The 25321-nt window shown below is 43.7% G+C and overlaps 3 protein-coding genes across 6 annotated transcripts in view; all 3 read left to right on the top strand.

Moving 5' to 3' along the window:
- The first annotated feature begins 2 nt into the window (after nt 1-2).
- On the top strand, nt 3-9090 carry ncstn (nicastrin). Of its 2 annotated transcripts, none has more exons than XM_008334943.3 (17): nt 3-138; nt 2074-2175; nt 2378-2501; nt 2813-2934; nt 3297-3442; nt 4654-4795; nt 4898-5010; nt 5555-5707; nt 5800-5904; nt 6067-6144; nt 6277-6446; nt 6545-6647; nt 7043-7141; nt 7234-7321; nt 7445-7608; nt 7699-7911; nt 7992-9090. In XM_008334943.3, the coding sequence occupies exons 1-17, from the start codon at nt 81-83 to the stop codon at nt 8112-8114; spliced, it is 2103 nt and encodes a 700-aa protein (XP_008333165.1). In that variant the 5' UTR covers nt 3-80; the 3' UTR covers nt 8115-9090. The 2 variants fall into 2 exon arrangements, with proteins under 2 accessions (XP_008333165.1, XP_008333164.1); XM_008334942.3 differs by lacking the exon at nt 3-138 and adding an exon at nt 385-864.
- A 344-nt stretch (nt 9091-9434) lies between these two features.
- On the top strand, nt 9435-22722 carry LOC103396734 (vang-like protein 2). Of its 2 annotated transcripts, none has more exons than XM_008334944.3 (8): nt 9435-9536; nt 18338-18665; nt 18754-18877; nt 19052-19659; nt 19744-19877; nt 19992-20127; nt 20276-20519; nt 20708-22722. In XM_008334944.3, exons 2-8 carry the CDS (start codon nt 18595-18597, stop codon nt 20966-20968), a joined length of 1578 nt encoding a protein of 525 aa, XP_008333166.1. In that variant the 5' UTR covers nt 9435-9536; nt 18338-18594; the 3' UTR covers nt 20969-22722. The 2 variants fall into 2 exon arrangements, with proteins under 2 accessions (XP_008333166.1, XP_008333167.1); XM_008334945.3 differs by lacking the exon at nt 9435-9536 and adding an exon at nt 9548-10171.
- Nucleotides 22723-22875: 153 nt separating this feature from the next.
- Nucleotides 22876-25321, top strand: part of fcer1gl (Fc receptor, IgE, high affinity I, gamma polypeptide like) — a 3388-nt gene continuing 942 nt past the window's right edge. Inside the window, exons 1-3 of one of the 2 annotated variants that reach the window (XM_017042273.2) lie at nt 22876-23887; nt 24039-24130; nt 24432-24467. In XM_017042273.2, the coding sequence (XP_016897762.1) occupies nt 23866-23887; nt 24039-24130; nt 24432-24467 (150 nt within the window). In that variant the 5' untranslated portion in view covers nt 22876-23865. The remainder of the gene's footprint in view (nt 23888-24038; nt 24131-24431; nt 24468-25321) is intronic. The other variant, XM_008334946.3, reaches the window with a different exon arrangement.

The following is a 25321-nucleotide window of genomic DNA, read 5'->3' as shown; positions in this document are numbered from 1 at the left end:
ATAAGTAAATACGGTAGATGTCAGCCCTGGTTTTGTGAGATTGGTGTTTGGGCTGACCATAAACGATCTTGGATACAAAGATGGATTTCCGTCAGTACAAATGGATCAGTAATTTACTGTTTTATTGGTTTTTCGTTGGTGAGTAGTGTTTTATCTGTACTAAGTAAATCACATTTTACAATAAGTTTGCAATTGTCAACATGTATATATAATAAATGTGATATGGCCTCTATGTTTTATCTCTTCTTAATATTGACTTGTACTTCTTTCCTCCTCTGTGTGCCGCCCTTTGCCCTCTTTAGAGATCCTGGGATAAATAGAGCAGTGTTTTTGACGATAGGTGTCATTTCACAGCTAATTTGTTACAAAAGCGGAACCAAAGATCATTAACCCGGATGTTGCCAATTCCAACATCCCTCGTCGTTTATTTTCTTCACACAAACCAGGAAGATGGCAAAAGAATTGCAAAAATCCATTACACATGTAGTCTAGAAACCAGCGCGACAGTGCCGTAAAGTGAGGCGTTTGTGACTACAAGTTGTTGAGCGGTGTCCGGAGCCACGGATTGACGTATATTGTTTAGCTCCTCCATTAGCGTCCCACCCTACTGTCGTTTTGTGTTCATTTACGACTTTTCGCTGATAATTATATGAATATATAGCAGTAGTCGTACACCCTTTCTTTGTAGGGTTGATGTTGAGTCGTGAACCCCCAGCTTATGTGTGGCTTTGAGGACTTTGGAATCTCGGCTAGGCTAACCCTGCTAACGTCAGGGACCTAAACAAGTTAACACAACCTTTTCAAAGATGGATTTTACATCGCACAAGTGGATCAGTAATTTGCTGTTTTGTTGGTTTTTCATTGGTAAGTTGTGTTCTTCCTATTCTGTATTCGCGTGTACGTGCGTTTTTTTGTGTATGTCAGAATTCTTTGTACTGTTGTTTAGCCTAATGCTAGGCTAACACTCTTAGACCTTTGTTTAATGTTCTTTAAACGTTTTATAATAGGGTTAGTAGCGGGGACGTCGACGAGATTTATTGTTCAGCAAAGTAACGTCAAACATTAACATTGTGCTTTTGAAAAAAAAAAAAGTCTTTCAATTGGGTTGCCTGTCTCTCCTCTCTGTAAGCCCAAATCGGCGTGACTGCTCGTGATTTCCAGCCCGTTTCCGCCCGCAGCTAAGTGATGACATAGCGGAACACTATACAAACATAGGTGTTTTTTTGTAATTTATCATGCAAGAATAAAAAGTGTATACAACAGAAGTGGTGGACCAAAACGTCACCTGCATTTTGAAAACAAAACTGATTGTTGAAACTTCATGGTGTTCTTTTAACAACCCTGGATATAGTATAGGTTACCTGCATTTATAACAAAAATACAGTTTTGTGAATTAGGTGCAAACGAACAAAATAAAATTTATGAACAAAATATTAAAAATTGAAATGCAACAGGGCTTATTCAATTTTGGAGCCTTTCCTTTGTTTATAAATGTTATTTAAAAAATATGTTTTACTAATATGCAATATTTCTAGATTCAGGTGTTAGTTCCATAATATTTTTCTGTAACCTTCACCAATGTCAAACCCTCTGCTCATAAGAAGGATATTAGATTATCCAAGATATGAAAATGTAAATAGAATTTACATTTTAATATTCTGCTTATTTTAGTGATACACCGAAATGTGCGCCCTTCCATTTATACATACATTGGTGAGCTCATAAACCTGGAGTCATTACACTGTATCTTGTTTCTTGTGATGTCAGAGGATATGGGTTGCTACAAAACAATAAACCTCCAGTATCTCCTCGGGTAATGGAGGTCAGATTTTGTGTTCCTTGACACGTCAGCTTTGTATTGGTGCTTTATTCAGATTTCACCCATGGCCAGATCATGCTGCACATGAAAAACACTTCAAAATACAAAGAGGACACATGATCAGTGATGGGAACCCTAAGAATTTTAGCACAGAATGGCAAAATGTGGTATTTTAATTTTGAAGCCTTTCAAGTGTCTTTAATACCTCACCTTGGTGTGAGGAAATAAATGTTTTTTTTTCTTTTGTCTTACAGGTGTCAGCTGTAACTCAGTGGAAAAGAAGATTTATGTCAAGCTCAATTACACCATTCCATGTGTGCGACTGCTTAATGCAACACATCAAATAGGCTGCCAGTGTAAGTCAGGCAGTACATTAAAGGGAATAAGTAACATAATGAATAGATGTGGTATTTACTACCTGTCACAGTTTGAAGTCTCTAAAATGTTCAGTGTGGGTTTGTCATTATTAAGTAGGACTTGGCATATCGCTTCAGGCTCTCGGCTTAGAAGACAAATAAATCAATCGCTCTGGAATCTCTCTTTTTTTCTGTTTTTCAGCCTCAAATGCAGGTAACGTTGGTGTGCTCCATGTACTACAGACAGAGGAAAACCTGGACTGGGTCTTGCGTTCTGGTCCCAATCCGCCTTACATGGTCATCATAGACACCCCGCTTTTTACCAGGTAGGGAAAAATATGTTTTAAATGCATCTTAAGCCAAAGACAAATATGTATATATTTTAGTCTTTTTGCAGGCAATTTAGTGAACTCTTTACTTACTGTACACGCTCATCTTTAGCCCAGTGATCAATTAAGCTAACTTGCCATCTACTTGAGTTGCCCTTTTTGCTGTACACTAACACATTTGAATTACCAAACCTTTCAAGATGTTTTTGTGATGTGGAAACTTCTGGGGACAAACCCAGATATTTTAGGGACACCATCAACTGACTACATCTATAATTTCCTGCCCCTGTCAACTGTCTGTTTCTCAGATCCGTCATGATGCAGTTGAAGAATGGCTCCAGCAGAGTGGCGGGCGTCGCTGTTGTGGCGCCAAACACAAACCCAGAAAAGAGCTTCTCTCCACACACCACCTGTCCCAACCAGAACACAGGTGGGTGGAGATTGTGCAAGTTATAACTTGTCCCATTAGTGCTGCACAAGTCACTGAGATAAAATTTATATTTCTAATCCCCAGAGGGCTCAGCTACCGAAGTGGAAAAATGTATAGACTGTTTAGATTTGAAGTTTGACTAATGGGATGTGAACACAGCTGCGTAACCTGTTAGTCAGGGCTGTCATTGGAGCAATATTTTCAGTCCATTGGTTTGTAATCCCACTGTGGAAGATGTAAATCCATTCCTCTTTGATCTGAATCAAAACATCACAGTTTCACATTGAGTTTAAGGAAAAAAAGTCAGAGTGAAAAAAGTTCTGTGAAAATGTACACGAAAGTTGATTAAAGTATCCTTTCAGGTCTGTACACGGAGACGTACGACCCCAGCTTGGCCAACTGTAACACGACGGTGTGGAACCCTCTTGGAAACGGCCTCTCGTACGAAGAGTTTGGTTTTCCCATATTCTCTCTCAAAGACGACAACGACACCCGGGTCATGAAGCAGGTGAGGAGAAAAGCAAACATTCAGTGTGTTGATCTGGGCTGTACTTTCAGGGACCACATCCTTCATCTTTGTTGTCACCACTCAAAGTGTGTGTCTAATTGTTTTCCACCCGCCTCTGGTGCTAAGGAACATAGAAACCCTTTCATGTGCAGCTCCAGTAGAATCTGATCTGAACTCCACTCCGTGCTGCAGGTTGGGATTTTGACACAGCGCCAGAAAAGAGCTCGACACAGAACCAGCCCAACGTCGGGCATGTTGTGGCACATTACGTCGACGTTATTTATCTGAACCCACAAATCATTTTGCCGCTTTTCTGCTGCTGTGTAGGATGAAAACAGGCAGATCGTGTTTCAACGTCTGGTCCAGGAATTCTCTTCTGTCTGCACTCGTGTTTCTGTGTGGGCCTCGTGTTTTCACAGATTACAGTGAACACAGTGCTTAACATGAACGCAGCCTGTCTTTATCTCAGCTTTCAGTTTCCACTTCACTGATCGTCTCCGCTGTGCTTTTACAGTGGCCATGTGATCCACTGGACTGGTTTCACTCCGGAACATCGTCTTCTTACTTTTACCATTATTAACAATAACATTTTTTCAACATTTTTCTATATATTTTTCATGACTAGTTTCTGTCAAATAAATTATACTACACTTATATTTTTTACAAGTTCAATTGGCCCATACTTTTGAAACAATGTTTTCCATCCGTCCTCCCACTTGGGTTTTGCAGAAGTTCAGTCCAACTTTCATGGATTCATTAGAAGATCTTATCATCAGATCAACGGGAGAAAACAAATATTCCAACAGCTCCTTGCTTTATAATCTGTGCATCTGCTGTTGATCTGCTGACAGATGAATCAAAGTGAATACCAACGCAGCTGTTTGTATGAGTTATGAACCTGTTCTCCTCCTGATGATCAGGGAGACTAAAGAAAGCCTCAAACGTGTGAAGACGTTTAAACAGATCAGTGTCATTTTTTTAATAAGGAAGAATCCTTTATGTCCCTGCCAGAGAGGAACAATTCAAATAAAACAAACAGACAAAATTGGTACATGAGTATCTACTTTTAGAGAAGATGTTATCAGGATTTCATAATAACTACATCCTGAAAATAAACCCACAGTTTTGAGTCAAACCTTCACTTTTCCTGACAGAATAAAGATGATATCTTATCATTTTACCTGTAAATGTTTCTGTGTTTCCATTCCCAGTGTTACTTTGACCATAACCAGGCTGTAAACGGCAGCACTCAGTACCCACTCTGTGCCATGGAGCTCTTCTCCCACATGTATGCTGTCACGGACACGGCCACCTGCATGAGAAGGAACGCCTTAAACTTCGAAGCAGAGCCAGGTATTCAGACAGCAGCAAAAGGAACTCTGGGATACATTTTAGGTATTCCTTTTTTTACAGGGTCTAAAACGTCTTGACTGAGAAAATGATGTTGTCTTCTAGATAAGGTTTGTGACCCACTGGGCGACTTGAACATTTGGAGCTCCACCAGGCCCATCAACAACACAGAAAAGGGTCACAAGAAGTGGGAGAGTGTGGTCATCGCTGCAGCCAGGGTGAGTCGGCATGTAGGATCATCTGCCTCCTTACTCTCCTACTCTGCTCATCCTTACACCTGGGTGTGTGTTATTAAGAATCTGGCCATAGGTTATACATCACAGTACATGGGAAATGATATGATATATTGCGATATAGTTTTTTCCCTAATCTGTCATCCCAGTGTGATCCTAGTCTCAGACTCTGTTCCATCTGAACATCAGTTCCTAACACTGGAACAGATGGATCTACATTTGGAATCACTAGAGAAGAAAGAAAAGAAAAAGAGAAAATGAATATTGGACTGGGAATTGTGATAAATAATCAATAACTGATGGAGGAGGAGATTGATACGGGATCAGGAATATCAGGATATTTCAGTGTAGTGATGTTTTCTCACACCTTTTCTTTTTGCTCTGTTTTCATCTGTTAGACAAAAATGTGATTTTTTTTCTTCTTCTCTCACTTCTACCTTAAAATGCTGAGATAGTTGAAGACCAAAGGTCGTTAACCTTTAGTGAAGCCCAGATAAATACAATGTGAATGTTTTCTTCTGGCCCTCAGTTGGACAGCCGGTCGTTTTTCTATGACATTGCTCCTGGAGGACAGAGTGCAGCTTCGGGGTTTGTCGCTCTGCTGGCGGCCGCTCACGCCCTGCGTAACATCACCCAGGAGACTCCGCCCAACCGCACAATCCTCTACACCTTTTTCCAGGGGGTCGGTTGTGTACACACTGCAGTATTTACAGTATTATTTCTGTTCCACCTGGAGTCAGTCTGACTCAGGTTCTTTGCTTTTTTTTTTCCCAGGAAACCTTCGACTACATCGGCAGTTCCAGGATGGTGTATGACATGGAGCAAAACCAGTTCCCACTGGACCTGGACAATGTCCACTCAGTGGTGGAGGTTGGACAGGTGTGTGTGTTCTCCATATTTCTGACTTGTATATCAACACACACCCAGACCGACAGAGTTTTAGATAAAACTTGAATGATGACACAGACTGATGTGAAGCCATGACCTGTGTTTACATGTTATGACATGACATGTTATGACATGACATGTTAAATCTCACAGGTTGGACTTCGTGCTGATTCCGACCTATGGCTTCACACTGATCCTGTGTCCAGGAAGAACGACAGCATCAACACAGAGGTTAGTTTCCACTTTGTTGTTACTGGCTGTGAGTGGAATGGTCTTTAGTTTGTCACAGACAGAAGTTGGAGAGCTTGATGGAATGACCAGGAATGCAGCGTGACTATAAAGGTCCTTCCTTTTCTTTTTCAGGTTCAGGCACTGATTGAAAAGCTGCGATTGGCTGCTACAAATCTGAGCGTCACACCGGTGTCGCCGTCTTTTTCCCAGCCGCTGCCGCCATCATCCTTCCAGCGTTTCCTCCGAGCTCGGCCCTTTCCCGGGGTGGTCCTGGAGGACCATCAGTCCCAGTTTAGCAACAGGTGATTCAGAGCCGCCGCCGCCCAAGACTGATGTTTTACACTGGTGTCATATCTGGGACCATGGGATTGTGATGACTGTGTTTTGTTTGTGTGTGCAGGTTCTATCAGAGCATGTATGACAACAACGAATACCTGAACGTGTCGTATCCAACAGATCTGACTCCAGATCAGCAGCTGGAGTTTGTCACTGACACGGCAAAGGTATTCAGTCCAGATCTGCAGTCAGAGCCTGACTGTTGGACTCCTATCTATTTTAATACACTGAACTAAAAAGAATCAATTGTTGTCTTCAAATAAACCCGGGATTCTGACGTTTAGATCAGAATTTCATTTGTTATTAATTTTTTCAGCTTCTCAGGAAACTGAGGATAAGACGAGTTTAGAATCAAATCAATAAATGTGATACTGATACTGAAGGTCGTCACAGTTTTCATCTGAGTCATTCTAATCCATTTTGCTTTTTTTTGCTGAGTCTGCAATAACGAATTGCTAACAATGTCGTATTTGAATGTTTTGGGTTTTTTTTTTAGTTTTGATTCTGAAAAAGCAGACGTTTTGATGAGGGTTTTTCTCATTTCCTCTCCGTTTCCTCTCAGGCTCTGACCGACGTGGCCACCTTGGTCGCTCGGGCTCTCTACATGCAGGCAGGAGGAGCAGAAGATCAGCTGGTCGACATCAAAGCAGACCCCCAAATAGTTAGTTTGACTTTTTTTTATATTGATTTAAAGAAAAATAAAGTCACCATTTTATATTTCTTTTTCTTCTTTTTTTCTTTGTTTTCTCTCAGGTCACCCGGATGCTTTACAGTTTCCTCGTTCGCTCAAATAACTCCTGGTTCCAGCAGTTCGTCCCTGCAGAACACGCCAGTCATCTCAGTTAGTACCAATAAGAACCGAGTGTCTTTTCTTAGTAGTTAGTAAAACATTAAAATAAAGAAGATAAATGTGCTTCAAAAACGCCTATAACCAAGTCCATCTTCCTGTTTGTCTTCACCTCAGAGGACAGACCTATGAACATGTACATCGGTCCCATCCAGCAGTTCAGTGAACCCACCCTCCCGGTCAAGTATCTGCTGGCTTACCTGACCGGCAGCGTCGTCAACGTCACCCAGGAAAACTGCCAGAACCAGAGGCAGGATGAGGACGACAAACGGAACAAACATGTGGGATCAACGTTTTAAACTCTTCTGTGTCTGTTTATGTCACTCCTTTACTCTGAATCTAAATGTGTTGTATCTTTGTCTTCCCCTCAGTTTTACAACTACTTCTGGGTTCAGGGCACAGCGCCCCCTAACAGCACAGAGAGGGTGGGATTTTGTGTCCGCTCCACAGTTCGTCATTCCAAAGCTGTGTCTCCGGCGTTTGAACTGGAGCAGTACACCACTGCGGACTACTCCACGTGGACAGAGTCCAGGTGGAAGCCCATCACAGGACGCATATTCCTGGTGGCCAGTCACGAGCTGGAGGTAAAAACCTGAACTCATACGTTGATTATTGAGGTTTTGTTTTTCATTTTGTAAAAAAAAAAAATGTCGTCCTTCTCTTGATGTTGACGCTGGCTGTTGGCATCGGTGTGCTGCTAACGTCGCTCTTCCTCACGTATGCCATCAGCGCCAAGGCCGACATACTCTTCAATTCCGTAAGGGAACCCACCAACGCCACCTACTGAGCCACAAGGACACCACACAGACCAGGACCACTAATTATTACTCCTTGTTAAAGTACAACTACTACTACTTTTAATCCCAGCCAGACAATGAAAGGACTTTTTTTTTTAAACAACCTGAGCAGGTACACGGACAGCAAATACGTGACAGCAGCAAAAGAAAGGGGGCGGGGCTTATTAGACAACAGTTTTGTGTACTGTACAGAGACTGAATCAGAGCGATGATGACAGGACTGGCCCGGATGGCTCAGGAATCATCAGAATTAAATACTGGTCCGGCACCAGGTGGACCTACCAGTGGAAAAGATGTTCATATTCCTGACTGTAGTTTCTTCTTTTTTTGTCAATGAATGTTTTGTTCACTGTGTATGGTTTAATTATGGAACTTTAAATGGGAGTGTGTAACTGAGAGACTGCAGGGTTGCACGTGTGTGTGAGCGAGCGAGTGTGTGTGTGTTGTATGAGAATTGCTTTTGTGCAATACTTTAGCCTTAGTCTTCTGTCATGTAATTAAATTATCACTTTCTTCTAATTATAAAAAATACCACTTAATGATTCAGTGAACAAGAAATCACATTCAAATTACACAACTCTGATTTTGTAGTTTCTGGGACATAGTGGAGAAAAAAAAATGATAGTTTATAAATTTAAAAAAATCCATTCCTAACACGCACAGTCAAACTGCATTTGTATGTAGTTGTCATTTTTATTTTATTGTGATGTTTATGTTAATAAAACAAGTTTCAGTCGGATTCTTCACTTGTCACAAATCAGCTGCTAAATTCTTCTTTGGTCAGAAAAAATATTCTGATATTTAATATGTGTTGGTACTATGGCTGTGTACTCTGTATTGATTCAGATCTTCAAACTTTGACACCACACATGCAAATGTTTTTATTTGGTTGACAGTTGACATTTAATGGCTTGATTCAATTGTGATGCCTTGGTGAAGAAATAAACATTGCTTCTTTTTCAGTTATTTCTCTGTTTGGTGCTTTGCCATGGACTTTGGACTTATTGTACAAAGCAAAATATATAGAAAATGTCTTTAAAATGCTACAAAATCCGTTAAAATTGTCTAAAATCTAACGAAAATGTAGCACAGAAACTCCAAGATTAAACACATGTACGTCTTATTATTAAATGTATGGGAAAATAGATTTGTCATTACTGTAAAATAATTCTGTATTTTTACTGCAGCGGAAAAAATAAACTAAATGTAAATAAAGGGTTTAATTGGAAAAAAATTCAGAACAAAGATGTTTTACTCACTGACGAACACCAGATATCAAACCCCCACTCCCAACCCCCGCGGTGGGGCGGTGGGCGGAGTCTAACTGTATAGTAGGCGTGGTCACGGCTGCTACGGCGGAGTGGAAAGAAAGTGGAAAGTGAGAAAATACCTGCATGGAGGAAACGCTTTAAGTAAGTAGCATTTTCTATCTTTTTCCCTTGGAAATAAATGTGTTGAAATGCTGCGGGTGGTGTTGGTCGGTGGAGCCGGTGGTTTGTGGCTTCCTGAGAGCCGCGGAGGGAGAGAGAAAACGGGGGGTGGAAGGAGGAGATCTCCGGTTTCCCCCAAACAATAGTGGAGAGGAGGCGATGGTGGCCGTTTTTTCTGCTGCAGACCACAGGGAAGTTTAGAGCCTCATTGTTGTCCACACAGGCCACGTAGCTGCGAGGGTCGATTTTAAAACCTGGGTGGGGGGCTGTTGACTTTATAGCAGGGGGTTTTATTCCCCTCTATTTGAAAATAAATACGATCCAGGAGGGAAGAGAGGGAGATGTGAGTGGAAGGAACAGCGGCGGCGGCGGCGGATCCAGGTTTGGTTCCAGGCCGAATTTTTTGACTCGGCAGCGAAAGCAGCGTCCATTCATTTACCGTGTCCCGGTTGAAAAGGGTGAAAGGAGAAGGAAAAGGAAGAGCTTCGGGATAATTTAGCTCCAGGACGACACCAGTGGGGCCTGGGAGTCACCCATTGTCCTACCTTTTTTCTACAGCAGCCTCATTTTTTCTCATTTTGTAGGTCGAACGACACTCAGTGTTCGCCTTCGTCGCAGTAAGTTTCCTTCTGGTTTTATTTGCCTTTTTGTGCCTGTGGAGTGTGAACACTTTCCTCACCGATGTATTGATTTTTATTTTGGTTTTAAAGCTAAATCGATATCACACTGTTGCCTAGTTAGTAACGCAGAGCCACAGTGTGTACGAAACCATGCCTTGGTGGCAGTTTAAAAAAAGTTATCGCAATACACATAACATGAATCAGTGTCGGTATTAATTGCGTACCGACCAATAATAAGAAATTACAAAATTATAGCAGATACAAAGTTAGATTTATTTGTCACGGTTCATAATCAACAGATATTTGACAATGAAAAATAATTAGTTCTGGGGATATTTAAATCTTATATGGTACAATAAAAACACAAAAAACACAGATACACATAATTCCACAACATTCCACAAATAGGATTTTCAGGAATGAGCACTTGGTTAAAAAGATTTACCTTGAAAATATTGAACTGAAGTATGTAGTATATGGGCTGCAATAACAAGTTATTCATAATTTATTCATCAGATTCTTAATCAGTACTTGAAAATCTTGCAGTAAATATTGAACTTTTTTATGACAGCAGAAACAGTACTGAGGCCAAGAAGCCGACAGAGGAATATTTCTAGATATTTTATTGTATTTTTTTCAAGATAATTTAGTAAACTGCATGTTTCAGTTGTTGAATGTGAAGTGTAGTAGGTCAACACAGATGTGAAGTCCTCGTAGAACCTCCTGGTGCTCATCTGGAGTTTGTCCACATGGACACAGTAGCATCAACAAAGTGTGACCTTCGTAGAAACACGTGATGTATTTACCACAGCAGGGCTAGCATCACGCGGGATCATCGGTTTTCTCACTCCGTGGTTTCAACAGGTATGAACAACAACCTGTTTGTTTTCACGGGTTTAAATCACACGGTACCAGGTACAGTTTTTATCAGCTGTGACTCTCAGCCATGAGAGCATGACATTCGAACAAACTCTGTCATTTCAGTGCAGAGTCGGTAAAACTGGTGGAAATGTGATCATATCAGAGGATGAACGATGGCTCTACTCTACGTTCTATTTGTAACGGCCTTGTTATGTATTTTTTCCTTGACATAGTTCACACAATACAGTAGTTCTCAAGGTGTGTGTAGACACTGTTGCAGTAATAACAAAAATAATAATGTTGTAATAATAACGGTTGCTGGTTCAGACTTCTTCAGTTTGATTTGCTCTCTTCTACTAAAGCCGTACTTTGCAACTCTGCGCACGACCTTAGCTTCAAGAATCACAGTTTTATTTATGACTGCTGTAGCGGGGGATTTAGGGTTCTGTTGCCCAGCGGAGGCTGTGCTCACAGGAAGTAATTTGTCTAAAATAAGGTTTGAACTGGTGGATAAATCTGGTGGATATATGGGTGTACTCATACAAGGAAATGTGTGTGTATCTATACAGCATATGAAGAACTAAACCGACAAACGTGGTTGTTTCAAACCTCAGTCAGCGAGACTTGAACTGTAAAAAAATATATAAGTAGTTACTGCGTCCTCCTGGAGGGGGTGCTCTTTAGGGAAACCAGGCTTTAATTAAAATTCACTCTGAGGCGTCAATAAAGGAAGTCAGTAACGTCATGTTGTTCTGCTGTAAATATTCAGACTTAGTGACATGTTCAACACTGGCCACGTGTTTCAGTCATTTTTATCCCCTGCTCTGTCAGACGCCCTCAGAGCGTCTGTTTTCAAATGATTTGATTCATTTTTGATCCGTTGAAGTGAATTTGTTGTGTTCACTATTAAACGAAGATTTTTCCCATAATTTCTAAAATACACGACAGCCGTGGCTTCGAGCCCCCCGCTCCCCCCCCCGAAGATTCTTGAATCGAAACCACAATTATCCAATCTGAGCTAATTGGGCTACTTCCTGTCTCCTCGGCTCTCCCCCCCCCGTCCCCCCTCCCCACAGCTGTGTGTGTTGATATGAAGGCAGACTGAACTCGGTGGTCTTTGTGAATCATTGTAGGACAGGGCAGTAAATGTGACTGTTGGTTCAACCACACCCTGCAACACACACACACACACACACACACACACACACACACACCTGCTCTGGTTTGCTGGTCATGTGATGTGGTGGTGGTAACAGTTGTCCTGTTTTTCCCTGGTTTTTCTACTGATGTCATGAAAGGCAGCAGTGGGTGGTGGTCGAGTGTGTGTGTGTGTGTGTGTGTGTGTGTGTGTGTGTGTGGCCCTGGTACAGTGATAAGCCCCGTACTCGGCTGGAGGCTAGCTGTGAGCATGCTTATTTTCACAGTTGGTATTTAGGCAGTAGAGCGGAGCTGGTCACCACAGCTGCCGTCTCACTGCCGGCCGCTCCTGACATTTGATGACAGCTTGATTTCTCAGCGCCTGGAGCTAAAAGGAGGCTGTAAAGTCCAACATCTGCTTGTTTTTAAACGACCTGACAGAATTCCTGATTCACTATGGCCGGACCCTGTGATTTAGGGATTATTTACAACGGCGGACAAAACCACAGATGAAGCAGTTTGGTTTCCTTTTCATTGTAAAATTGATTTCGACAGATGGGAAATATAACAGAAAAAGAAGCCACAGACGGAGGGACTCAGAAATATTCAAATTGTGATTGACAGGTTTTTGCCAATGCACAATAATAATGGTTTTATAGGAGCGTCGTTTTTCTTTACCACTCAGTCCTGGTGATCAAACCTCAATGACACCAGTTTGTCCGTGTCCACAAACACAGAAAATGTGCACTAAATGACGGGCTTTTAAGAACACACAAAAAAACTATAATTATTTCCATTATTCACATTCAACGTTGTCTTTTTGTACAGATCAACTTGTTGTCTGTTCGGTGTTGGTGTTGATTGTTTCCATTCAAATTTCTGTTCTTCATCTAGTAGATATTTAACTGCCTGAAATAGTTTCCCACCAAGTGTTGGCTGGAGTCATAAAACGGACCAAGCATGGCACCAGTAGATCTGAAGTCTCACATCCGTACAGTTAAATCCCAGACCACACACACACACACACACACACACACACACACACACACACACAGAGTCAGGCCCTGTTGCGTCCATTGGAGTTTTAAATGTACAAGGGTCAGACTTTTATTTGAAGCAGAGCTGTTAGAAATCAATGAGCTGTGTGTGTTTTTGTGTGTGTGTGTTTTTGTGTTCAATCTTCTTGAAACGACCCTGAAGAATCACACTACTGTTTGGGGAACAATGGCGGCCGAGGAACAATGGGAAAGAATGTTTATAAGCTGTGCTCTCACAGCAGACTGTGATTGGCCGAGGCCTCAAACAGTTTGATTATTTACTCATTATTGTTTTGTACATTTTTGTGCTCTTTGACGTCAACGTCTGCTCAGACAGAGCTGCACACTTGAACCTGGAACCAATCCTGAAGTCTGTGTGACAAATGGGCTGAGCCTGAAGTGCTGATGTGGTTCATTAAGTAGGCCATAGGACGCGGGGATGAATAGAGAAACCTTACCCTTGTCACCGATGGACCACACCTTTAGATCAAGTGTTTCTGCGATATTCACACTAAACAGGCAGACAGCGAGAGACGGGCAGGTCAACAGACAGGCTCCTATTAAAACGGGAAAGGTCGTAGGCGGACACAATGTGTGGGTATCAGGTGTCCTCCGCTCCTACAGGTTAGGCTGTTGGTTTTAGCCAAATCTATGAAATAGCATATATACAGCATTGTGGGTAATCTCAGGTTATGGTCACTGGTATGAAGTTGATTGTGTTTGTTTTGTTCCTGAAAGACAACGTCTGGTACAGTTAACCTGGGTCAGACGTTCAATTCCGCTGAAGGACAGATGATCTGGAATTGTCCTTTAAAAACTCAGAAAGAAACCTTTGTGCCCTAAGAATTCGACCTAGAATTGGTAAAGACTAGCTAGCTTAGGTTTGGGCAAATGCTAAATAAAATTTAAGATTACAGTTACGTCCACAAATAGATAATTCTTGGCCAGAAAATCTGTCTGTTACAGTAAGGTTAATTTCCCGCATTTTGTTTTAGGAAAAAAACCTACATGTCTGGGATTAATTTTATATTATTCTTGTCATGTGTTTCTAATCAGGAAATCTCTAGATCTCAATGCTAATGTTGGCTAACGGTTGGAATAATAATAGTCCGACCATTGGTTTAAAAATGTGACTTTTTTTTTGTGCCGTCACAGTCGTTCTCATATCATCGTATCACAGCTTCCGCTCTGTGCATTTTATTATGTAAAGTGAATAATGTGGGTGAGTCTAGTGTTACTCACCCTTCTGTGTCCCCAGGTCAGTTTACAGGTCTATGCTTCAATCAAAACATTCAGTGACTCACCTCAGTGACTCACCTGCATCGAAAACATAGGAATATTTACGACGCGGTCAGTTTTGACGGACCAGTCTGTGTCCATCAGAAAACACTGTTCAGTCGTCTGACATAGAATAACACCAGGAAATACTTTCTTCTCACAGCTTCTCGTTTCAGCCCTGTTGAACAAGGGCTCATTTTGTAAACTACGGATCAGTTTGAGGGTCAAATAGATGTGAAAGATAAAGGCTACGCTTTTGGCTGCGCTCTGAGTGACAACCCATGTTACCTGAGAAGAGCTGCAGGTTCTTGGCCTTCACTTCTCCCCCAGTTTCAGCCTCTTAAAAAAAACGGTTGTTAATTGTTCGTAAACCTGTGGCTCTCATGACCAGGAGGTCACTGCGGCGTATGCTGCAGTTGTTGACCTTGGCAGAGGTCGGACACGGACGGGGATCTCTCCACTTATTTGGGGTTGTTGATAAAGTTGACGTCCACTGTGGCATTGGTTTTGGTTGCTATAGAAACAAGTTGGTGTAAGATTGTGGTCACATACATTACAACAGTTGAAATTAGTTCCTGAACCATTTGACCTTTCAACAGGACACTGTTTTGAACCTGCAACTTTCCACATGTCCATTTACTACATACTATCTATGGTCAACCCAACTTACATGTAAAATGCTTGAGTGCCTTTAAAAGACTTTTACCCAAACATACGGATGGTCGTCCAGGAGCTCATCTCGGACCTTTAGTTCACCTCAAACTAAAACCTAGACTTTCTATTCTCGGCCCTTCTAATTGGTCCCTTAGGCCTTTGCACATGTCCCCTGCACGTCTTCCACCGTGGTTATGGCTAGAGCTAAGACAGTCTGCACATGTGCCTGTGAAGACGTCCAGTAACAGTGAGTCTTAATGGTACCTTAAAGTCTGTATCCTCCTGAGTTACTGGGTCTGATTTGGTAATTAAACTCCTCGATGGCCTGATTGTTATTTATGAAGGAGGCAGAGGCGGCAGTAAGGCCCGTGATGAGTTCAGATTGTTATTTTAGACGGCGTTTCTCCTGAAGTTGAGGCCACGTTCCAGCCAAACCTTCAAACCCAGCAGATAAAAACACTCTTTAGATTCCATTAAAGCTCTGCGCTTCGTCTCCTCTGCAGAGAAACACCACTTAAATCTGCTCCTCCATGTGGATGTGGATTAACCATGTGTTCCTGAAACGCCCAGAGCCCTGAGGAGGACTTTGATCGTCTTGATTTTACTTAATGAGCAATTGTTTTGTCAGGGTTTCTTCATGCGGCTCTGCCCCCCCCCACCCCTGACGTTAAACATGACAATTATCTGTGTGTTCCTCACTGCAACTCTGCAGATACTTTGCTCTTTTCTTTGTCATTACAGAGGAGAAAAGGGTTGAGATGACACCGTGGGGGGGGGGGCTGTTAGTCACTGGAGCGGTGTGGTTTGGACTGAGCACATTCTACAGATTTAATACATGGCTGCAGGGCTGCAAAACTGTCCCAGGTCTGGTTAGAGTTAGAGCATTTAGGACCAGAATGAGGGGCGCTTCCCGTCTGACTCTGAAAGTAAGGAGGGGAGTGATTAATATGATGATGATGATAAAGCTGAGGCTCCCACAGACCGCTCTGCTGTGGTACAGGATTTGCCTCGGAGGGAAGTGGTTTGTGAGTACAATGGTGGTGCCGAAGCATAAAAGCCACATAGAGTTACAGGGGGAGACTTTAGAGACAGTGACGGCAGTAAACGTCCCACTTGATTTCACACCCAGACCCTGGTCAGAGCCGGCAGGACACGCCCCCTCTGTGTCAGTGAACCAGCAGACCAGGCTCCAACATCCGTCATTCCACCACTTTCATTTGGCCAGTTTTTTTTTCGGCAACGTGGAGAACACAGTGGCGGAGGGCGGCGTGAGGTCAGGTTTCCACAGCAACTGTCAACCTCCCCCCCCCCTCCTCCAGCTGAACACCCTCTTTCATCGCCATGGCAGCACAGAGGCCCGGTTTCCCAGGAGACCAGAGGAGTGCAGCAGGGAATGTGAGACAGCCAGAGGGAGGGAGAGGGCAAACAAGTTTTGTGAAAACACAGTAATCCAATATGGCCGCCATTGTGTCCGAGCGAACGGCGGTAGAGGCCGGGTCCTGGGTGAGAGGAGGTACAGTCGTGTGATGATTAACCTCCAGACGAGACCCGGACCGTGGTGTAAGACGGCGTCGGTTCAGGGGGTTTATGTTCCACGGATCACTCCAGTCTCAGTGACGGGGTCAGAGTTCAGTTCAGTCCCCGAAACAGCTACCGACACACACACACGGATGTTTCCTTTAACTTCTGACTGTTATTATTACCTTTCCACTGACAGGTGGACTCAGACGTTGGCTCCTGTGCCGCCGTGTAACGGGACACTAATCCTGATTGAGTGAACTTGGTTTGACATCGTTAGGCTCTGTTCAGACGTGGTATTTACACAGGCTCGATCATTCTGAGTGATCGGAACTGGACTGACGCTTCCTGCGATCCTGTGATTGAATCTGGCTTCAGCGCGCTGACGTCACGTCCGTTGTCAAGGCCCCGGGCCAAAACAAGAAGGATGTTTTCAACCAGTGTGACGGCGGTGACGGTCGGGCCGTCACTTCATGTCGACATCTGCTGGAGTGTCGGGTTAAAGACGTGAGGGTTGAACTGTGTGGTTCAGACTCCTGACCGGCTTCCACGTGGTCGTCTCATCATCGGCACTAAACTAAAACCAAAACAGTCCAACGGACTAAGAGAAGATCAGTAGGTGTGTCAGGGTTAACACTTTCTAACAACAGAAAGACAGAGTTGTCAAGACGTTAATGTGACAGGAAGAAACAATTAGGATAATCCTGGAAAAGTTTTTTTTTTTTTTTTTTTTTCAAACAAAGACAAATGTGTGTTTGTGGTAAAGTAAAGGTGAAATAGTTCACCACCACCAGGACCGACTCGGAGCGGAGTTGACTCCGTGGACTCTTCAGGACCAATTTGGAGCAGTTTATATTTAAAACCTGTCAAGTGGAATGAAACGATGTAGAAACAGGCTGGGATTAAAGGGATCATGTTACTGAAGCAGTCGCTGCCCCGGGCTCTGCCTCGGTCTGTGTGTGTGTGTGTGTGAACGCTGTCAGATACGGTAGTATTCGTGGTCGGAGGACGGACGGATCAGGACGGTTGATAAACAATTTTACTTGGAAATCTTCCAAAATCCCCTCCAAACATGTTTTATCTGGAGCAGAAAAAGTCCCAGACTAAAACAGAAGTTCCTGCTCAGTCTGTGTGAGGATGTGTGTGTGTGTGTGTGTGTGTGTGTTGGTGTGTGTGACAAGTGAGGGTGAATCAAAACTCTTCTCACGGAGATGTAGTGTGTACATGTATACATGTGTAATGCATATGTTGACTGTTTGTTTCTATATATATATATCTAGTCATATATGTGTATATAAATATATACACATATATTTTTACATACGTGTGTGTATGCCGCTCGCCTTTAAACAGTTCTTCGACCTTCAGTCTTCTTCAAGATGTTGTGGTTGAAGGACTGGGGCGTTCTTCTCAGTGGTGTTGGTTTCTGTCAGGACCTGGAGGCATCTAGACGTGGGAAGAAGGTTACGTTGGGTTCAGATGGTCCTCTAAGAATTGTGGGAGTTGGTGTGTCTTATGAGATGATGTGGTGCGATACCTTCAAGAAAATATGAAGCAGGAAGTTGCTGCTGGCAGTGGAACCTCCTCTGTGTTTTAGCGAGGCCTCACACACGCTTCTAGAAGAGTGTGTTTTTCTGGTTCAAAGAGTTTAAGAAGACCCTCTGCTCCTCTCCTCCAGGTCACAGTCACCTCCGACCTCCTGCGACTCTCCTTCCTGCAGTCTCCCCAGGCCTCCCTTCTCCTGCTCCCTCCTACTCGGCCTTCAAGATAGATTCCCTCAGGAGTAAGGTTGACCTGCTCAAACTGCCCCTGACTCTCTCCACCAAGTCCATCGCCGAGCGCAAGAGCCAGCTGGGAGGAGTCGGCGAGCAGCGGGGCACGGGGGGAGGAGGAGGAGGCGGTGCTCGCAAAGCCCGCTCGCCACCAACCCGAGACATGGACAACGAGTCGCAGTACTCGGGCTACTCTTACAAGTCCTCGCACTCCAGGAGCTCCCGTAAACACAGGTCAGTCAGCTGAGCAGGAGAACCTGAGGTGTAGGCTCAGAGCCGTGTGTCTGCGTCGTGATCTGTTACTGACTCTGTGTTGACGCAGGGATCGCAGGGATCGACATCGCTCCAAGAGCCGCGATGGCAGCAGTCGTGGAGATAAATCTGTCACCATCCAGACGCCCGGGGAGCCACTGCTGGATGCTGAGTCCACACGTGGAGACGACAGGGTCAGCCGCAGAATTGAATACTCTAAAAATCATATTTTGTCAGATGAGAGACTGAGAGTTGTTAAAATAAGTGAATTTGTGTTTTTGTTTATTTCAGTGTTTGAATTGAACAGTGAAAGAGTTTCTCCGTCCTCTGAACCCACATTAATCTTTTCCTTTGTACCAACCTGACAGGACGACAACTGGGGGGAGACCACCACCGTGGTCACCGGCACCTCTGAGCACAGCATCTCAAACGAGGACCTGACTCGTGTCTCCAAAGAGCTGGAGGAGACGACTCCTCTGGAGTGCAAGCGTTTCATTGGCCCGGCCCTGGGGGGCTGCCTGAGCTTCTTTGCGCTGGTCACACCGTTGGCCTTCCTCATCCTCCCCCAGGTGCTGTGGAGAGATGCTCTAGAACCCTGCGGAACGCCCTGCGAAGGTCTCTACGTCTCGCTGGCCTTCAAGCTCTTGGTTCTGCTCATCTCCTCCTGGGCGCTGTTCCTCCGCCCTTCCCGCGCCACGCTGCCGCGCTTCTTCGTCTTCCGCTGCCTGCTGATGGTGCTGGTCTTCCTGTTCGTGGCCTCCTACTGGCTCTTCTACGGCGTGCGGGTGCTGGAGCCCAGAGAGAGGGACTACAGGGGGATCGTGGAGTACGCCGCCTCGCTGGTTGACGCGCTGCTCTTCATCCAGTACCTGGCCCTGGTGCTGCTGGAGGTCCGGCACCTGCAGCCGGCCTTCTGCCTCAAGGTGGTGCGCAGTACAGATGGAGCCAGCAAGTTCTACAACGTGGGCCACCTCAGGTGAGTTGTTCTACCTTCAGGGTGGATCAGAAAGCTGGTGATCTTCACCATCAGTGTCAGTGATGGTTGAACCTGTGTCTGCAGCATCCAGAGGGCAGCCGTCTGGGTGTTGGACCGCTACTACAGTGACTTCTCCGTCTATAACCCCGCTGTGCTCAACCTGCCCAAATCCATCCTGTCCAAGAAGATGACCGGCTTCAAGGTTTACTCTCTCGATGGTAAATACAGCTTTTAGAACCTCTGTGAGAGTCTGAGCAACTGGCTTTAAAAAAATCATATCAGACAGTTGACGTTCAAAACGTTGACGTTCCTGTTTGCTTTTTTTTTTGCAGAAAACACAACCAACAACTCCACAGGTCAGTCTCGAGCCATGATCGCAGCTGCGGCCCGGAGGAGAGACAACTCCCATAATGAGTTCTACTACGAGGAGGCTGAGATGGAGCGCAGGACCCGCAAACGCAAGGCCAGGTCAGATCATTAACATGACGGGAATTCACACACCTGTAAATATATGAAGACATTGTCCAGTTAGGAGACGGACGCAGTTGGTCGTTGTTCTTTTCTTTTCTGCTTTGAGAGAACCCTGAGACTCAAACCCACTCCTGTCTTCTCTCAGGTTGGTGGTGGCGGTTGAAGAAGCCTTCACACACATCAAGCGTCTCCACGACGACGAGGTAGCCTCGTCTCCAAAACACCCCCGTGAGGTGATGGATCCCCGGGAGGCGGCTCAGGCCATCTTCGCTCCGATGGCCCGGGCCATGCAGAAGTATCTGAGGACCACACGACAGCAGGCCTTCCACAGCATGGAGAGCATCCTGACCCACCTGCAGTTCTGCATCACACACAACATGACGCCCAAGGTGGGAGACACACACAGTACATTCTTTGTTTGTTTATCGTGGAGGTGTGTGTGGATCCTGGAACCTGTCGTAGCCACTTTCTTTATCACCTAAATATTATTAAATATTGTCAAAAACTCACGCCAATATTTAGATTTTTTAAACAGTTTGTTTCCAGTGTTGAACCTCCTCCTTCTCCTTCTCCACAGGCTTTCCTGGAGCGTTACCTCACTCCTGGCCCCACCATGCAGTACCAGCAGCAGAACGGCAGAGGGCGCCAGTGGACCCTGGTGAGTGAAGAGCCTGTGACGTCAGCCCTGCGTCAGGGTCTGATCTTCTCCCTGCGGCGCCTGGACTTCTCCCTGGTGGTGACCGTGACGCCGCTGCCGTTCCTGCGTCTGGGCGAAGAGTTCATCGACCCCAAGAGCCACAAGTTTGTGATGAGGCTGCAGTCGGAGACGTCGGTGTGAGGCCTGGGGGTGAGGGTGTTCTCCATCCCTGCGTCCCTCTCTGCTGTCCTGTCCTGTCCTGTCCACTCAGGGGTGTTGATGTGCAGGACACGTGGACGCCCCCCGGTGGTCTGCTCTGATTATTAAACTGTGATCAGCTCAACGATTGTTTGAATCTAAAAACAACAAAAGAAAATCATGATGCCTTGACTTTTTCTGTGTTGGTTCAATTCGACAACACACTTAAAAAAACAAACGGAAAAACATTTTTTTTAAAGATGGAAACTTTGTACTTTTTCTTTGCCATAACCACTGGACTACTTTTGTTTGTGCTGAGTCGACACATGGAGCCCGGAGGAAGATGACATCACCACTGTCACTTCCTCTGTCTGTAGGCAGGAGCTGACTTCTGACTGTGCCCCTCCCCCATCTGTTTCAACACCAGGACACACTTCTGTTTTTAGGCTCTTTGACTTTGTTTTTTGTTTTTTTACTTACAGAATGTAGCATCATGTGGGCGGGGCTAACGTGTGTCATCGTCGGGGCCAGTACGTTGTTTTTAATCTGACCTTTAAATGGATGAATAATCCTTGATTTTATACACGCTGGTCCAAACTTGTAGCTTCACCCTGTTGTCGTGACGACAGCTACAACAGAACTCCAGGGTTGAATCTGGGGGTCATCTGAGATTGGCCGACACTTGGCCATGTCCCTCCAATAAAACAAAACCAGATTAGAGCAGATTATCTTGCTGCTTTCTGACACAAGAGCATTTGCAGAAAGACAACGTTTGAGTCCGGACGCTTCGTCGTCAGTGAATGTGTCAAATACTGAAGTCATGTCTGGATCTGGAGCTGAGCAGAAGAATGAGCTGGTGTGAATGCTGGTGTGAATGCTGGATCATGTCTATACTCTGACCCTGTGATGGACTGGAGAACTGTGCAGGGTGTAGCCACGCCCTCTCCTGATGACTGCTGGGATTGACCCCCCCCCATTTTGACCAAATGGATGAATTTGTCTTCAGTGCCGACACAGAGGTTAATATTCTAATGTACGTGACGCCTCTGTGGTCTGTGATCCAGAGGTTGAATAACACCAGGGTCTTCAGCTGACGTCCAGACGCCTCTGGCCGTCGTGGATTAACCAGAAACTTTACATTTGAATTCTCAGACCTTGTGATTGTAACTGGTCCCTGCAGCAGTACCTCTTCACCGCTTCGCCTCTGTGCCGCCGTCTGACACATCTGCTTCCCTGATGGGACCCTGCAGCGTCTGTTGATTTTATTATTTTTAACGCAAAGCAGCAGGAACCCAGAGTACCAGGAACTGTTTGATTGATTAACATGTCCCTGCCTGCGGTCACCGCCAATGTTTTAACTACAGAGAAATATTTTTAAAAAATCCTGTAAATGAATGAAGTGAAGTTTAGAGTTTTTTTTATTGAAAGACTGTAGTCTCCATTTCTTCTTTCTCAAATTCTGACTGTTGTCAGTTTTAGGTCAAATCAAAACCACTTAGTCGCCACTTCCTGTTTCTCCGTCTAGAACCAGACCTGTGAGTCCGCCAGGAAGTCCTGAATACTCTGGGATTTTAAAAACAAACTGTTTGAGACGACAGTGTGTCGTAAACAGTTCCTGGTACTGTCCGTTTGTTCCTGACTCTGAGTCTGGACTCAGCATCAGCTCCAGACACCTGTTCTGACGTGTCCTTGTTTCAGGCGCTTTCTTTTATTAATGAACGTGTGTGAGAAAAACTCCCCGCTCCAAAGTTGTTGTTTTTTTTTTAATAATAACTTCTTTTCTATCCCGTTCACGGTGCCTAAGTTAAGACGATGCAATTTTCTGAATGTTTTTTACTCCTGAAAAACAAGTGGCTTGTAAAAAAAACAATTGTAGATTTGTCTTGAATTTTCATTCTTTTTGGTAACTGTAGCCTGTATAGTGTGTTAGGCTTTTTTCATTATTAAACCATTTATTCATTAAGAGGCTCATGTGATTGGTTTCTGATGGAAACTTGGATTCAGAGGGTTGTGTTTGAAAAGTGTTGTTTTTTTGTTTTGTTTTTTATGCTAAAATGATCAAATCTTCTCTACAATGTCTTCTAACTAAAAATATCAAAACTGAATGAAGTCAAACCAAAAAAATAATTGTCCATCTTTTTTCTAAAAAAAAAATTCATGCAAACAAATATTTAAAATATCTAAAACTAAAAGTTGTAATTGAAGAAAACTCAAATATGAATCAGGAGAAACAGACACAATTTCAACAAGAGATATTTAAAGTTCACACAACGTGGAAAAGTAGAAACTTTGGTCCTTAAAAAAAAAGAAAAGAAAGACGTTGGATTAAAACCTCCAGGACATTTTATTATTATTATTATTATACCGTTATTTCAGTCTCCTGGGTTGACACTGTCTGTTATTTCTGTTCTATCCTCCGTTCTCTTCTATTCCTTTTCACTCTATTCCACTCTGCGTGTTCTAACTTTCTATTCTTTTTTATTTTTTATTTGTTTTCTATTTTGTTTTATTTTTTGTTCCAATGTGACCAACCTACTAACTGGTTCAGATCAGCTGAACGGCCGTGAAGCTGAAATGTCTCCGTGTTTCCTCCTCCGACCTGCAAACACTAGTTCAGTTTCTGTTCCTGTTACTGAGCAGAAGGAGTTGAACAATATGATTTCACAGGAACTGGGCTGAGGGGAGGTCCGACGACCCGAGTGGTGCCACAGCTGCAGAACGGCTGGAGACGCCGCGGACTTCCTGTCCCATGTGGTTTTTCTTATAAAACACGAGAGGGTTTAATTTTCTCTGACAGGAACCTTCAAGACCACCGCTGAGTCGACAAAGACAGGACCACCGCATCCTCTGAAGACCACTCTGGTAAGATGAAGCAGCAGTGAACTTCTCCTGGGGTTCTGATGAGGTATCCAGGTTTTGCAGGTGAGAACTGGACTCTAACGTCGTTCTCTTCAACAACGACGATTGAAAAAGAGCATGAAGACTCCGCGGTGATGGAGGAGGAGGAGGAGGAGGAGGAGGAGGGAGGTCAGACATGAAGGTTCAAATACTGCTGTGTTTTCTCTGTGTGCAGAAGATTGCGGAGACATGAACATCTGCTACATCCTGGACGGTGTCCTGGTGGTGTACGGCGTCATCCTGACTGTTCTCTACTGCCGACTGATGGTGAGACGACGGCTGAACATCACTTCACTTCAGCCGAGTCAGCCGTTTTGTTTAAAGAACATTAAGCTTTAACTTTTCTTTATTATTATTATTTTCTTTTTCTTTATTTTCTAAAAATTATTTCCACACGTTACATAGGGAGGCGCTGTTTCTAATTGAAAAAAAAACTTGAACAGCGAGAAAAAATAATGCTCAGAAAATTCAAATCGAATCATCATTGTTTCTCCCTTCATATCGAACTTGATTAATTCACTTTTTTAAACATATACTAATATTTTCTTTCTTTTCTCTGATTGGTCAGAGATCCAAACCAGCTGCCAGCAGCCGTGAGTCTAAGGTAAAAAAAAATTTTTTCTTCTCTTTTTTACATATGACAAAATCAAGTGAGACTTAAACAAGAAAAAAAGAAAAGACCTCATACACTGACCACTACAACCAGTAAGGAGTAAAAGAAGGTTTGAGGTTGAGCAGGTTGAACCACTCAAACAGACCAACCTGTCAAAGAGTTCAGAGTTTGGGACTACTCCGTAGAACAGTGATAAGGCATTGTGCCTTACAGCAAAAAGGGCACTGGTTTGATTCTAGATGTTCTATATGGAGTTTGCCTGTTTTCTCCTCCCATGGTCCAAATAGGTTTACTGTTCACACTGGCTAAGTGTGAATGTGAGAGTGAACGGTCGTACGGTTGGATTACGATATTGACTTTATTTTAAATATGTTTCTCTAAACTTTTATTTTAAACCACTATGTTGAAATTCAAAGCCTTGCTTTTTTTTTTTTTTTTTTTGCTTTTTTTGTTGCTAACAGTGGTTTACCATCACCCCAACTCCCAGTCTGTCAGTTTCCTGTAAAACTGCACACACTCACATACATTGTCCCCTACCTTCACGCAAACAAACACTTGGTCACATCAATGTGTCAACTGCTGCTTCCTGTGTCATCGCTCCACGAAGAGACAGAGACATGTTGACAGGATCAGCAGAAGAAACACTGGTACTTCATACAACCACAAAACTGTGAAACCAGGACGCAGAAAAATAATAATTGACCTTTTTAGACCTTTGACGTTACATTTCTTTTTTCTGTGTATTATTATTCTTTTCTTCCTATAATAAGTATTTATTCATTTTTGTGCTGTCAATTCTTTTTTATTTCTTTGTCCTGATTGTTTTTTTTTTCTAGTTCTATTTA

Source organism: Cynoglossus semilaevis, chromosome 20 (assembly GCF_000523025.1).
Source record: "Cynoglossus semilaevis isolate Cse_v1.0 chromosome 20, Cse_v1.0, whole genome shotgun sequence".
NCBI classification, from domain to species: domain Eukaryota; kingdom Metazoa; phylum Chordata; class Actinopteri; order Pleuronectiformes; family Cynoglossidae; genus Cynoglossus; species Cynoglossus semilaevis.
The sequence above is the reverse complement of the archived record's forward strand: the minus strand, read 5'-3'. Positions and strand labels throughout refer to the sequence as shown.

Bases quoted from the DNA above. Each gene is read 5' to 3' on its own strand.
- ncstn (XM_008334943.3), top strand. From the start codon at position 81: ATGGATTTCCGTCAGTACAAATGGATCAGTAATTTACTGTTTTATTGG. The intron at 3,443-4,653 runs GTGAGGAGAAAA...TTCCATTCCCAG, and splicing joins ACACCCGGGTCATGAAGCAG to TGTTACTTTGACCATAACCA. The intron at 6,648-7,042 runs GTATTCAGTCCA...GTTTCCTCTCAG, and splicing joins TTGTCACTGACACGGCAAAG to GCTCTGACCGACGTGGCCAC.
- LOC103396734 (XM_008334944.3), top strand. From the start codon at position 18,595: ATGGACAACGAGTCGCAGTACTCGGGCTACTCTTACAAGTCCTCGCAC. The intron at 18,666-18,753 runs GTCAGTCAGCTG...GTGTTGACGCAG, and splicing joins AGGAGCTCCCGTAAACACAG to GGATCGCAGGGATCGACATC. The intron at 19,660-19,743 runs GTGAGTTGTTCT...CTGTGTCTGCAG, and splicing joins TACAACGTGGGCCACCTCAG to CATCCAGAGGGCAGCCGTCT.